Here is a 15,739-nt window from a genome sequence, read left to right on the forward strand (position 1 = left end):
AAAAAAAAAAAAAAAAAAACCCTGCAGAAAACAAACCTAGTGCAGCACATGCTCCGGCAGCATGCCTTTGCAGTGTGAAGAACATGGACTGTGCAGTATGTGACACTGCAAACATGCTTGCAGCACCACATACCGCATGACCACACTTGTCTGGAAGCACCCATAGGTATTACCATGTTCAGAAATGCCAGTCCAAGCTAATTCTATCTATTTATCTATTTAGATTGTTATCTAAAAGGGATCTGTAAAAGATCATGTGATTCTACTGAATGAACTTTATTATAAAAATTACAGCTTGCCTCTGCTTGTTTGCATCATAGATTCAGTTGATCTTATTTTATTTCTACATCCTATTTCTACATGCTGCATTCTATTTTCCCTCCCCATCCTCTAGCACATAGGTTGTCTACCATGGGTTGTTAACTGGGGATGCTTGGAAAGCTCCTAGGGGTTACGCGGCAGCAGCACAGAGAAGCGGGGCGCACTCTGGGTTCCGCCGCCAGCACTTCTGGTTTTGCCACTGTGCAGGCAGGGCCCCCCCACCCCACACTTGTCCATCAGCCACTGGGGACTCCCTGCCTCTCCACCAGCCACCGGGGGTACACAAACCAAAAAAGGTTGAAAACCCCTGCTTTAGTAGCGTAAGGGTAAGTTTTAAACAGAAATAATGTACTGGACAGACAAAAATTTATTTCTTCTACCGTCTGATAATATTGGTCTTTCCTTGCTGTTCTTTCTATTCTGAACCACCTAGGTTGTCTTCCACAAATCCTCCATATTGTTCATGGCACATTATCTTTCACTAATCTCCCTCCTGAATAAAAGTCTTTGATTAAAAATAAGCAGATCATACTACATGCATGTTATAGTATGCTAAACTGATTTCAGTGTATTTTCAGTGGAGGACTACTGGATTCTGCCAAGCGGATTCCTGTGCCTAGGTAAAGTCAGTGGTGCTCTCTACAAGCCTAGTAGTCAGACTGGACCTCTTTCAGGATCAGAGCTTAAACTGTGAATAACCCAAACTAGCATTAAGGTTTTCCTATAATCTGTGTAGGGCTATGCTTTTAGATTTGGCTCTAATTTCTCATTACTTATTTTGAAATTTGAGATGAAAGCTCACATGACATGCTGAAGGTCACTTTCTAATTGCTATGTTTTTAAATCAATCTTCTCCCGATCATAAGGTATTTATTAAACCTGTAAAATAAGATTTTGTCATAAAGTGCACAAAAATCTTCCACTTACCAAATGCTAAAATGTTCCATTTCATCTTTCATCTTTAAAAACAAAAATATAGGGGGGAAGCTGAAAATTTCCTTCTACTCATTTGAAACAAATGGAGAAGGCTTGTTATTTCTATAATTAAAGCTAAAAATAATGCTCTTCCTAAAACCCAGGATATTAAAATCCTCTCCAGTTTTACAAGGCACTGTCTAGCTTTGCTATCAAATATGATGATATGCTAGTTCAGTTTAACAAGCTCATAGGATTGAGTTAAATGATTATGAAGTTCTCATTGGAGGAGTCTAGGCAAGATGCTTAATACACATGGGACTAATTCTACTGTACATTAGTGCAGCTGGCAAAAACCATGTTAATGCGCAGTAGCTTTAATCCAGTGTACATTAAGCATCACACACAAAGCATTCATCTGAGCTAATGTGCAGTTGCGCTGATTACAGTGCATTAAGTTAGTACAGGTACTAAACTTAATGCGCTGCAGTTATGGTGCATTAATGAAGGTGTAGACATGCCATTGATATTGATACTGTTTCTGTATCATATGAGGAATTTAAGGGAGCAATCAGAGTGCTTTTATTCTGGAAATAACCAAGTGCTAAGGGAGTTACTTCCAAGTTCTACAGAGCTGTGTTTTACAGCATCCCATATCTTTCCCTTGAAATCTAAAGTGAACAAAAACAAGAACAACATGGAGTACTAAACCTACCAATGTTTGGCATTTATACTGTTAAAGAAAATCTTCTCTCAACTGCCATGGTTACATCTGAATAATGCATTATCACGGGATTGTCAGGACTACAGTATTGTTAGTAGAGTTTTCAGGTCACTTGAATGTTCTCTTCCTTACCTTATTCACCGTGTAGAAGTAAAAGATCTTGGTGTTTTGCATATTGCCCAGATCTCTGACTGCCATTTTCCCCCATCTGTCTTGATGTCAAGAACGTATTTAAACAAGAGTTCAATGGACATATACGTTCTACTATACCCAAGGCCCTTAGGTTTGTGTGTGTGAATGCTTTTCACCAATACAATTACTATATAACAGCATGCTTTCTGCCTAGCCTTGTCTGACAGGCATTATTTCTCCAGATTAATAGCTGTTTCTCAATCAATTCTAAGTTTCCTGTAATTTTTCTTGATAACTTGATGCTCAACTTAATATAAAGTCTTTTGCTTCCCAGGAACAAAAATTGTCAAAGTACATATGACATTCCTGTAGCTAAAGTTAAAAAAAAATTGCACAAGAAATAATGTGATTTTTACCATATGACTGAGTTTGCAGATCCCCTAATGCTAACTCTATCATAATAAAAAGGAAACTAACATTCCTAATGAAGCAACTTTTTTGCCATGCTTTAACTGGCAGTGCTTTAACAAAGAATACTGTGCTGGAAATTAAACTTTACGCTCTGTTTATCTTCATGTTTAGACACTGTGGTTAATGAGTAATATTAGCATTGTTCAGTCACACATGGAAATTTCCAAGATCAATCACATACCAAGCATGGCTTTCTTGCCTGTACCTCATTGTTCATAATGGACATTAAAAAGCAAAGAATTACATTTACAGAAATATAGGCCACCTATCTCCTGCTTCTGTAAAAGGTCATTAAAGTTGTTTTCAATGGGAAAAGAGAAATATAAAAAGAATGCCTTACCCAGAGAGTTTGAGGTAAGAGGTACAGGAAAACAGAACAAACCTCTCTCTCTGTAGTTGGACTCAGGTTAGTAAGTGAACCTGCCTTGACAGGTGGCAGATTATGAATTCCAAAAACGTTCATGTTGAATTTTGAAATATAATAAAGTTATCTGAGACATTTTCTAATTATTTTTTTGAATCAATCTCTTCAGAAATGTCAGCTTCAAACAGTTGTTTTGTGGTTTGATCACTCCTTTCTGAAAAGTTAAAATATTTTGTGTATCAACATTACCTTGTAAAATGGTTGATTTCTGATGAAACCACATTAAAAAAATATCACACAAGGGAAAATGTTTCATGCAATAAAGTTTGGAGATGATACAGTGATCCTAATTGTATGACAGTTAAACCTTTATTCCATATCATATCATCATGCATTCTCTCCTTGCAATAATTAGTGAAACCTGCATGAGGAAATCTGCTTTCTTAAAAGCTGTATGGAAACATATTGTACAATTCCAGAGCGCAGGCCAAGTTGTACGTGCATGTATACAAAGTTGCCCTAGAGATTATCTTTGCCTTTTCCTCATCTTGCTACACATCTATGCGGAACTGGCCCTCTTGCTATATTGGGACAGCCTGAAGTACACTAACTTACACTGGACTACAGACAGCTATAGAGGATTGACACATCAAGATCACCAGAGTGCAGGACCATCCCAGCAAGATCCCCTTCCTTTGCCACACTAGCAGCAGGGAGGAAGATAAGTTTAAGAATCTCTAAGATAAGTGTATGCCACCCATAAACTTAAGTGATGTTCCCTAGACTTTTTTAAATAGTGGAAGGGTCAGATTACTCGAGCAGTGCAATGCAGATAGGTTGCACTACATCAGGGATGCAGGCTCATGGACTGCAGTTTTGCTTCTCTGTATCAGAAAGCCAGCTCCATTAAGCAACTGGCTTTGGATCTCTTGAGCAACCATATAAGACAGTTTTTGTTATGCATATATATAAAAATGTATACACTCTGTCTGTCTGGGACTCAATTTTATATCTGCAGGTGCCTCAAGAAATCATCCGAGTCTCGCCTTTGGATAAGAGACATTACTGGGAAGAAACTCCCAAGAGATGCTAAGTGCTCTCTACCACACTAAGATGTTTGGCCGGGTAGGAAAAGAGTTTTGAGTCAAAGGCAAGACATGAAAGAGTGAGCTGCAGGGCTATATAATCACACATGTTCAGTGGCCCTAACATCTATCTAGGCAGCACAGAAGGGGTATCCTGTTTAAGGAGGCATAATGAAAACTAGGATGCCAGTATATCTTTACTATATTCTCCCTGTTTTGGAGAGTATACACATACATTTTCTGGATTAGTCCAGATGTCCCTATTGCTTTAAATAGGCCTCATCCCAGTTCTTATAAACCCTTGCAAATAGTCATAAGAAAGACCCTTTGGCTAATTAACATGATAGAACTGAGGAGGGTCGCTTGTTATTTATTCCTTCACACACCCATCAGGCCTATTATAGGCCAAAACACTATATTCACCACCTCAGATCTTCCAGTAAATTTGCCCCAGTTTGAGTTCTCAAGCCAGTTGCCCCACACAAGTAGAACCAAACTTACAAGGAAGGGGCAGAGAGTGTGGAAGGACAAAAGAAGGCTGTTTGGTTGAAATGACAAGGAACGGGCACTCTTTCTACCCGATACCATTTGAAACTGACCATGCCACCATGCTCTTAACTTCTTTCCCTCTCCTACAAATATTCCATTATTTATTTGTTTTATCTTCCTCTTTCGAAGGGAGGAAATAAAGATCATTTTCTTTTCTGACACCGAGTCTATGTATTTTCCAACAAATACTGCCTTCTTGATCTTTAGGGGATTATAATTATTATCTTGTCTCAGACCCTGCATTTCCCAGTTGCGGGCCAAAAAACAGTAAAAGTTATTGATGAATTTAGTGTTTTACTCCTAAAGTATCATAGTTGGCCTTTTTACTTCATCCACTTTTAGAATGCAGTGAGATTATTCTTCTTTATATAACTTGTAATGCATATGGTTCAAGCATTCATCATGTGTTACAAGCAACTATAGTAAATTATGTTCTGCATAGTTTACTACATGCATTTACTTTGAAAGGTTTGGACATTTTAAATGAGCTCATGATAAATTTCATGCTGGATGACATTTTATATGCTGCCTATCAGGGGAGATCAGATAATTCTGTTTCCCTAAACTGGCTTTCTTTGGGATATAATAGAAGCTTTCAAAATGCCCAAATGTTGTCTGTATATTTTAAATTATAAGTAAGGTCATGTTTCTGAGTTAATGGACTTATTTTAAAAGTGCCAAAACTTTGATCAACACCAGTGAAACAATTGACTGAAAATTGTAATTTTGTTCAAGGCTTTCTACATCACTATAAATTATTTACATACTGACAGGAAACATAACTACAACTGAAACACTTTATCATCTGCAGGTAGGAAATGGTACTCAGGAATTAAAGGAAAGAAAGATTAGATAACAAAAGAACGTTTGTGGTAGTACTTTTTAAAAGCACTTGTGAGATGTGCAACTGGTAACATTCTCTACTGTACAAACCATAGCGGCTTTTTGCTTTGCCATAAAGTTATCTAGCTATGAATCACAAGTAAATATGACTGTTCCTATATAAACATGTGCACTGTATGTTTTTAGATATGCATGTGTGTGTGCACGCATGTGCAGACACACGCATACTTATATATGCATATGCACAAAGCAAGGGGACAACTCTTAAATTAGGAAATTTATACTTGAAAGTAATCAAATCCTAAATTTGCTGTAAAATGCTGGAATAGTAAAACTGTGATCTTACTGAAATAAACTGAAGTATTGCCATTTCATCCATCGCTTCTCAGATAAGCAATTGTGTTAAATCCAAAATAAGTATTGCAGGTTAGGACCAGGGGCTGCAAGTTCAGGTCACATATGGGAAACGATATTAACTCAGAAACAGTAACACATTTAAATTGAATGAAGCCTTCATACTTTAATCAGTGTAACTGTCAAACTAGCACAACTGCAAGTCCTTAGTTTACATACAGACATCATGCAGATGAGAAATTTACTTCTAGCCAAACAAAAAGAAACCTCATCTATTTGCTCAGATTATGGCTTATTTGAAAGTTCTGTTGTTGCTGGGGAGATGCAGCCTGAATATTTCTAAACATTTCCAGCCTCGCTGATTTGTTGACAGACCCTTGAGTTATTTTGGAAGCTCAGTCTCTGCTGCCTCCCATGTCAGTTATTATATAGAAAATTTAATTGTACAAGGACTTTGACACTGAACTTCATAAATTTGTTCCAACTGACCTTGTCTCAGTTATTTGCCAGTTTGGCACAGAGCCTTCAGTTTCATTATTTGTTCTCATGCAATAGGTAGAAGTAGTGTGGCATAATAAGATGGAATGGACCTGACATTTTACATGACTATAAATGAGGAAGCAGCTTTAAATAAAAAGATTAGTATGTCTGTCATAAATAGTATTCCATTTCTCTCAAACAGACTAAATTGGTGTTGTGCAGAAATACTTCATTACACTCTGGGTGCACGTTTTTTCGGTAACACTTTCAAATGTTCTATTTTTAATTTCTCCTGTACATCTGAGACCTAACCAAATGCTGAGCAATTACTTTTATGCTGCAAATAAAGTGTGCAAGTCCCAAAAGCAGTTTAATGCAGGCAGAAACCATAGGATTTATAAGCAATATATTGATCATCTATGGTCCTAAAGTTTTGGTTAATTGATGTGTATTTTCACTTATTTCTCTACCAGGAACTAAATTATATCATTAAAATCTATGTATTATCTGGAGCCCAACTCTTATTTCATAGCTATGTACACCTGCATAACTGCAATGAAATCAGTAAAATTACTTGTTATTTCCAATGATGTGAGAGCAGAAGATGGCCTACAGAGCTCAGAGAAAAAGCAGGAAATTATGTGAAAGCTTTCTAGGAGCTTTTAAATAGTCCTCTGAGTGACTGTACTCCCTCTGTTGGCTCTGCAGCAACCCACATGTATTTCTTAACTTTTTCTTGAGATGAACACACCTCATCAGCAACACTCTGTGCTTTTAAACACCACATTAATTTCACTTTTGTTAGAAATATAGGCATACATAATATTTAACAAAATGTAAATAAATCTTATTTTCAGATGGTAAAGAAATCCATGCAGTCTGCAAAAAAAATTCAATTACTTGGACTCAATCTCATGACTTGGATTCTTAGAAATAATGAAATAGTTTCTGGTTTTAACCCCTCAGGATGATGGAGAATGCTTAAAGGAAACAAACTTATGTTCATCAGCCCATGGGGAAGCGGGTACTTGGCTCTGTTCAGAAGTGACTGATCCCTTCTTTTGATAAAAGAAAGGCACTGATGACTCCAAAGGAAGTCTGTTTTATTGACTAAAAAAGTGCTAGGAAAAAATCTCTCCCTTTAGGTACTGCACTTGACAATGTTCTTTAAACTCATGGTGTCAATCCACTTCATTTTTCTCAGGGAGTCATTTTCTTACATTTCTATTTCTCTTAGTCGTCTGGATGCCAACCACATAAACTATGTGCCACCCAACTGCTTCAGTGGCTTGGTCTCTCTTAGACACCTATGGCTGGATGACAACTCTTTGACAGAAATTCCTGTACAGGCTTTTAGGAGTTTGCCAGCACTTCAGGCAATGACGCTGGCATTGAACAAAATCCATCATATTCCAGACTATGCTTTTGGAAACCTCTCCAGTTTGGTAGTTCTGTAAGTTATATTGCTGTTTTGCTTTGTTTTGTGTTTTGTTTTTAAACTACAAGGTCTTGCAAAGGAGTCAGGAATTGATTTTCTTTTTGTAATAAATTACTTTAATATGGACTATCTAAAGTAAGTTTGGCTAGATAGACAAAGTTTAATAACTCAGCTGTCCCCCAGAAACTGAACAATTTATAAAATGTTCAGGTTACTTAATATAGGGCACTATTCTATGGTACATTGTTCACATTACATTGTGTGCTTGGGCTATAAATCTGAAGGTTGCCCTGCATTCTGGCACTGTGGGTAGAGCTACAACTTCTACTAAAGCACCCAACAACCCTGCTACCCACCCCTTTTAATGTGTAGCTTACAAATGTAAATTATGTTTCCTGCATCATTACTTTTGCAAAGGGAAAAAAGCCTTTCATTTAAAATTCAAGTGAAAGGTAAATTTTAAAAATAAATAAATAAACCAAAACTTGTTTTTATCTTCTTAGAGCTAAGATACTACATTTATGAAATCATGTTGATTGAAAGCTGTTTAAAATTATTCATCTCCAATAAAGAACTGTGTAAGAAAATTAACAATGCCAGTAAATCTTTACCAAAATAAACCCACTAGACTATATGACCATTTTTTTCCTTAGGACGATGGTGCACTATTGATATCATGAGGCTAGGCTGGCAAACAGAAATAAAGTAAAATTCTTTAAAGCAGTGGTCTCCAAAGTGGGGTGTGCGCAAACCGATCCATTGGGGTGCGGGAATAAAATATTAGAACTTCTATTTATATTTTTTTTATCTATATATATTGTACATAATATATTAGTACAGTAGTACATGTATATTATTTATAAATAAATAAATAAATATACATATATTGGGGGTGCATGCTCAAAATTTTTTTTACTGATAGGGGTGCGCGATCAGAAAAGTTTGGAGACCACTGCTTTAAAGGACTATGATGGCAAGTTAACAAAATTCCTCTCATAGGCTAGGGACAGCTGTACAAAAAGCCTGAGCCTGAATTGATTCAATCCGTGCATGTTAGTCTAGGCTGAACTGGTTTGAAGCCAGACAAACATTCTCTGAACTAAAGAAATGCAGGCATATGCCTGCAGTGACACAGGGTAGAAGCCTGGGGGTGCTTGAGCAGCCCCCCTTTCCTTTCCACAGTGGTGAGCTGAGGGGGGCATGGCCAGGTCCCAGCAGGAAGCTCTGATTGGGTGGGGGGTGGGGGTCTGCATCCCCTTGCTGCTTCTGACCAGCATAGTAGGGAATTGATAACAGCATTTAGCACCCCATCCAGAAAACAAAAGTCTCTCTCATTAGTTCAAGATCTTCTTAAACAGCTTTTTCCAAGGAAGAAATGGAGGGACCGACAGCCCAATGCACACACTGGCCTGTCTTCCTTTGTCCTGTCTGCCTTACACAGACACCTCTCAGCATTAGCTAGCATACCACATGCTGGCTATGGTCCATGCTGTGGGGGGGAATGCCTGCTTGAGCAGGGAGTGGGGGGGGGGGGGGGATCCAGCCAGGAAGGAGAGGGGAGAGGCCAGCCCAGCTCTCTGGACTTGAGAGTCCTGCCCAGGGTTGGAAAGCATCTGGGATGCTGGGGACCTCCGGTTTAAGTTAAACCAGGAAGGGGGCAAACATTGCATAAACCAGTTTGATCCAAATCATTTAAGTCTGATACTGTATTCAATGAGGTTTATCTCAAACCCATTTCAGCCATTGTCAGACTGGTTTGTGTGTACTGAATATATGTTCCGTTACAGCTTTTTAAACCAGTTTGTCTAATGTCTGTCCCTAGCCATAGATTGCATAGATAGAGCTACATTTATATATGTTTAATTCCAATACTGCTAAATGAAATGGATCAAACACTTGCAGCAAAACCTGAGAGAGAATGTCATGATATGAAAAATGTACTTTATATCTTTTGGGACCATCCCAAGTGCAAAAATTACTGCACCAGGTTAGAGAATTGATGTAGGTAATATTTAAGGCAGGAGTGTCAAATTCACTTACAACCCTAGGCTGGATCTTGTCTGTGGAGCTCCTTAGGTCAGATCTGATCCAGGGCATTGGGCATCTGCTACAGCAGCAGTGGCCACTGGGGCCATCATAGCAACAGTGGAGCAAGCAACAGTGGGGCAACCAGCCAGGCAGCCACTTGCCGTGGCAGAGGCAAGTGGCAGTAGGCTAGGCAGCCACAGGGTGACGAAGGGCTATTGTTGCACAGCCCTCAGTCCCTTGCCTACCTCCAACGGCCATGCCCACTGAGGCAACAAGGCCCTGGACTTGACAGCAGGCCATGTCCACCATTGACCATGTCCCCAGCTTCCATGTAGCCTGCCAGTAGCACAGCCAGCTGCATGGAACAGTTTCATGCACCAGGTCTAGGCCATGAGCTCTATGTTTGACACCCCTATTTTAAGGCCTAAACTGGTATGTTTAAAAAAGGGAGCATCCTGAAGGTTTGTGAATTATACTGAACTATTACCTATTAGATGATAAATATGTTTTAGTATATTTTGATGTCATCCGACAGCCATGATGTCAACCTTTGTCATTCTCAGATTTGATTATTTCAGTGTAGCCTAGCAAAAGCTAGCAAAAAAGCCCATCCATCACCTCATACTTGTGCTAAATGAATATGAAATGACTTTGGAAAGGTACCATTACCACAGGGTTCACACAGTACACAGAAAATGCCACTACCACATACTAGAAAATCTATACATTATGACTAGCCATAGATAAATTGAATTTCAGCATTACATTTAAAAACATTTGTAGATCATGGTTTTTAAAGGAATGGGCCGTATCATTTGGTAGAACTTCTAGATCTCTGAATTGTTTTTATCCTCTTACATATTAGCTCACATCTCCACTTCATTTTCCCATCTCAACCGCTACAACCTCTGTAACATTAGGTAGGACACTTATGAAGATAAAAAAAAAAAAGTGTACTTTGATGCAGTGTTTACTACTACATGGTGAAATTCCCCCTATGCTCTTAATTTCCTGTCTGGATCCTGAATGTCAGTGTGAACAGGGTTGAGCTTATGGCTGTTAAAGATAAAAAGAAACTGAAGTTTGGGGGTTAACTCTTCTAGTCAATATATTTGGGATTAAAGTTGCTTTCTAGGGAGGGAAAAACACCTTCATTCCAGTGTCATAATCAATAACTTTTAGACATAGTTTAAAAATACATGAGCTTAGTCTCTCATTGACTAGACTGTCTCTTCCTTCAACATGCTACTCCCACGGTTTCTCTCAAGACCATGGGGGTGGATGGACAAAAGTAAAATGAAAGACAAGTCAGCTGGAAAAACATTCTCTTAAGAAAAATACATTAAGTTACATTCATTCAGGCTAATGATCTGCATACAGAGCTTTTTAAAAAGAAATATATCTGAAAATTTGGAAATGAACTGAAGCAGCAGCATCTCAGTTCAGAATTTGAATGCCTCAGAAATCAGATTTATGCACTAGTTTGGGTTCAAACTCTGCCAGTAATAGTAAACTAAAAATTCCTCAAATTATCTGACAGACTATTGGAAAGTAAGTGATTATTATTCTAGTTGAACAAAGAGTCAGGTTATATCTATCAGGGAGGTCAGTTATATTTATTAACACACAACGAATTTCTAATAATTGTTTAGGTGGATATATCAATTTCCTTCTTTAGGTCTCATGTATGTATTGGCCTCTTCCCCCAAGAAAAGGCCATAGTTTTTAAGGCATGGTCTTATTTAAATATATTTTTAAATAAAATCACTAGTAAAGCTATTTCTGAAGTTACCTAGCATATAATAGGCAATCACTAGATGTCTAAAACTAGAACTTTATGAAAGGCATCTTTTCAAACAAAAATGAAGAAAGGAAACAAATACACAATCCATGCAGTTTAAAACACAAAATGCTTCTATGGAACTAAATCAAAGCCTGAAAGGATAGGTGGATATAGGGGGTGAGTGCAGAAGAGATAGGAAAATTCCTTCCTATGCATGCTCTTGCAAAAGCATGACTTGCATATAATCAGTGCATGCCTGAAAATAAGTTTCTTTTGATTTAACCATCAAAATGTTTTGCTTAAGTCCACTGTGTGCAATGTGCTTTCCTGACTGTGCTCTTAAATGTTCCCCTGCAGACATCTCCATAACAATAGAATCTACTCCCTGGGAAAGAAATGCTTTGATGGGCTCCACAGCCTAGAGACTTTGTGAGTTGACCTCTTATTTGTTTCCCTTTTTTCAGTGTTTTCATTTATATTCTGAAAGAATAAAAATGGCCTAAAAGCCAATCATGGTTTTTGGCTTGCTTGTTCATTACAGGCTCTAAAAGATTGTTTCCAATGAGTGTACATAACTTACTATAGGCTCAACTATTAATTAAGTTGGCCTTTTAGCAGGCATTGTAAATTAATAAATTATTTAATAATATTTTAAATATGTATCAGACACTGAATGAGAAATAGCTATTTAGGGACAGTTGTGTTTGCCTAGATAGTCCTATTTGTCTATCTTTAGTCAGGAAAGCTAAAGTTTAGATTAGAATAAAGAGCATCGTATCAAAAGTTTTTTAAACTTTACAGACTGCATCTTGCCATATAGCTTGCATGCAGAAACAGTCAGAACCTTTGACTTCTTGAACAAAAGAAAAACACTGTCAATACTGTATTTACTCAAATATAAAACAACCCTAAATATAAAATGACCCTCCAATAATTAGAATCTATATATGGAAAAATTACAAGTTTGCTATAATTTTCCAGGTATAGAGTCTAATTATTGGAGATTTGCCTTGAATTTGTTCCCTTTCCAATGCTACAGCAGGAAAAATAACTCCGGGAGCCTTCCCACAACTTCTTCCCCCTGTAGTACCTCATCCCCTCCTTACTGTCAGACCTTGCTTTCCTTACTCATATGGAAGTGAGGAGCAAATTTGAAAACACTGACCTTGAAATATACATAGCTGTAATAACTTTCATATAGTACCCATAGATGTAGTTCATCCAGAATTGTTGCATTTTACCTTTTTTGAAACTGCTGCAAGTTTTAGCACAGATACACCATAGACACACTTTCAAGCAGCACTTTTGTGTCTACTTTATATATCATATAAACTACACTGAATCTTAGCATTAAAGAAAGGCTGAGATTATGCATGCTATTAATCCAAAGCCAAAAGGCTTGATTTGGTATGCAGCTCATTAGGCTAGCCCCAGCAAAGTCAACAATGTGTTAAGTCATGGTGAACCTAGAGCTCAGCACTGCTCATTATGTGTGTGTACTCCAGATACCCGCTACATAGGATCCATGTGCTATTTAGCCCCCCTCTCATGACTGGAACCAGGTGTTCTTGTCATGAGTGGTGAGATCCAAAAATTTATATGCAGATGAGATGCAGGGCAACCTGGTGCAGTTCCGCCTCATGGAGTGTGGGGCCACACTAATCATATGCTATGGTGGGCCACTAGGGGGTGCTCCTATGCTGAGCCACCCACCTCACTGTGCCCGACCAACTTCCAGGCTCTGAGTGCCTCCCTGGGGGTGCCTCACATCTGGCTGACCCCCTTCATAAGCACACCCACTAGCCTGGGAGTAACGCCACCACCACCCAGGGTCTGGACTTATCCTGGCTCTGTACCCCCTGGGAAACAAAGGCCTAGTAGCCCTTGAGGGTACTTGACCCACTTCAAGAACTTGGAGTGCTTCCCTCAGTCTGAAGCACAAATAGTGGTCACCCTTAGTCAGCCAGACCAAGGGGACCTCAAGGCATAATCTAGACCCACCGCAATAAGTCTCCCACGCTAGGTACAAAGGAGAACTTTACTGGTTACAAGGAGAAGGTTTGGAATAGAGTACAGGGTACAGCAATATCCAAGAAATCCCATAGAGCAAACTGGGATGGCTGGGTAACCTTTGATCGTGCATCTGAATTACTGCAAGCTATATATCTAGTTAGATCTCAGGTAGCTTACTCGCAAGTATCATCCAGAGGCAGGGGGAGAGTCCCTCTGGAGGCAGGCAGTAAATTGATCATGAGTTTCAAGAGACAGAGCAAGTTTCAGATGGTCCAGCTCCTCTTTCTGAGTTTTTTCATCATGGCTACTGCCCCTCCTCCTAGGCAGTCCTTAATTTATATAGACCTTATGACCTCATTTACCTGGTCCAATGGAGGTCAGCACCTGTTGGCTGCCAGCCAACCAATTTGAAATGCATCACTGGTTGCAGGGTCTCTAGCCCCCTCCCAGTCAGGCTGGCATTTGCTTAGAACAATAGGGAGCATAGGCCCCTCATCCAGGTATGTGATGCCAGTCACATGGGCAGAGGGACCAGGTTTGCTCCCTCCCTCAGGAATGTATCCAGCTCAGGTTACAACTCAGTGTCACCTGAGAGAGGGATGTCTGCCCTCTGCAGGAACTATGTTAACCAAATTGCCATATAGCAGAGTTTTGGGGGAGAGACAAAGGTGGCATTCTGCCACATATGCAACAGGCTGAGAAAGGGGGTGGCAGAGGGATTCTGGGTGAACTCTATAGGGCCCCATTTGATGATGTTTGCCGGACATTTAAGGCTGGTAAAGAAACAGGAATCATTGGGAAAGGGGAAGAAAAGTGCAGCTTAGCTGTGGGAGTGAGGAGAAAGTAAAAATGTATTTAGTGTTGTGGCTCACCATGACTTGAAAGAGTCAGCTCTGAGGGGAACTGTGCTCAATGAGCACTACCATATATCTTACTCAGGTGGGTTGTATTAACCTATTCTTCCTATTAGCATGTTTGCCCAAGATATGGGATAATATGCTGATGGGATATGTGTTTTAGTCATGCTCAGTGTTAGCTGCACTTAATCAACTTCATAGTTGGTTTCAATTACTAAGCACATACTGCATCTGGCAGCAGTTTAATGATAAGCAATGTATTAAATGAGGTTTCCTTGTATTCAAATGTAAGATGGGGTGGGGGCTCCCCCCTGCTGACTAGGGGAAAAAACCTTGTCTTGTATTTGAGCAAATATGGTCATTATAAATACATGCATTATATTACTATATCAACTATCAGTCTTTAGAGGATTCACTTGAAAATTGTCTCTGGCAGAGAGTTTAAATCACCTCAGTTTTTGTTATAGTTCTATTCATTGCAGGTGACAGCAGTACAGTTGAAGTTTTCCTGAATTGTTTACAAAACATGCTTCTGAAAAAAGATGAAAGAAAAACTAAAAGCCATTCCTGAAATATAAAGCAATGTAATTTGTTGCATGTAGAAATAAAAATGTCACCACCGATATTTAAAATTGGACTGCAGACTTCTTACCCTTTCGTACTATTAAGGGCAGAAATCATCACACATCCATTCCCCTCCATCTTCCATATCAGAACCAACTGAATCCTCTCCACTAGTATGCTATTGACAGATTTCACCCAACCAAAGTACAGAAGAGGCCCAAAGGCATTTGGGCTGGTGCTCATGGTGATACTAAATCTCAAACATATCCTCCTCTGAATCTAACAGCTGGTTTTCTTTTTAATCAACAGGTTCATGTAGCTTTCACTTTGCTTCCTGATCCTAGTGCTACTATAAAGTCATCACTCCATGTTTCTCCTTAACCTTAATCACATAAATTAACCCTTCTTTACTAAACCTTTTGTCACTGGGAACCATCAGTACAACTTTGACTTCTAGTCCACAAAGAGTTCAGAGAAAGTCTCTCAGTATAATAAGTGAACAGAAGGGGGGAAATTTGATACTTTATGTAGACTTCTGTTCTGAAATAGCAAAAAAGGTTAAGATAACTGCCCAACCCCATCCACCTGGTATGAAAGGAGAAACTGTAGATGACAACCTTGAAATTAGGAAGAAGGGTAAGAGCAGCTGTGAAAAAATACAGTACTTCCTAACAACATTTATGATTGCACTACCTGGCAAGACAATCAATGGAGAGGTTGTTTTGAGATTCATCACTAGGATAAATGATTGTTACACAAAGGCTAACGTGCACTGGTGCCTATGAGAACTGATGGGTCTAAGTGAGTGTCATGGAACA

General features: G+C 38.9%; 1 protein-coding gene across 1 annotated transcript in view; it reads left to right on the forward strand.

Annotated features, from left to right (window-relative positions):
- LGR5 (leucine rich repeat containing G protein-coupled receptor 5) overlaps positions 1-15,739 on the forward strand; it is a gene marked incomplete at its 5' end in the record, with an annotated part of 144,283 nt that overhangs the window by 92,887 nt on the left and 35,657 nt on the right. The window contains 2 exons of the mRNA XM_019515783.1: positions 7,476-7,691; positions 11,845-11,916. Of these exons, the coding sequence (XP_019371328.1) occupies positions 7,476-7,691; positions 11,845-11,916 (288 nt within the window). The remainder of the gene's footprint in view (positions 1-7,475; positions 7,692-11,844; positions 11,917-15,739) is intronic.

This window comes from Gavialis gangeticus, unplaced genomic scaffold (genome assembly GCF_001723915.1).
Source record: "Gavialis gangeticus isolate Ggan-Ray unplaced genomic scaffold, GavGan_comp1, whole genome shotgun sequence".
Taxonomy (NCBI): Eukaryota; Metazoa; Chordata; order Crocodylia; family Gavialidae; genus Gavialis; species Gavialis gangeticus.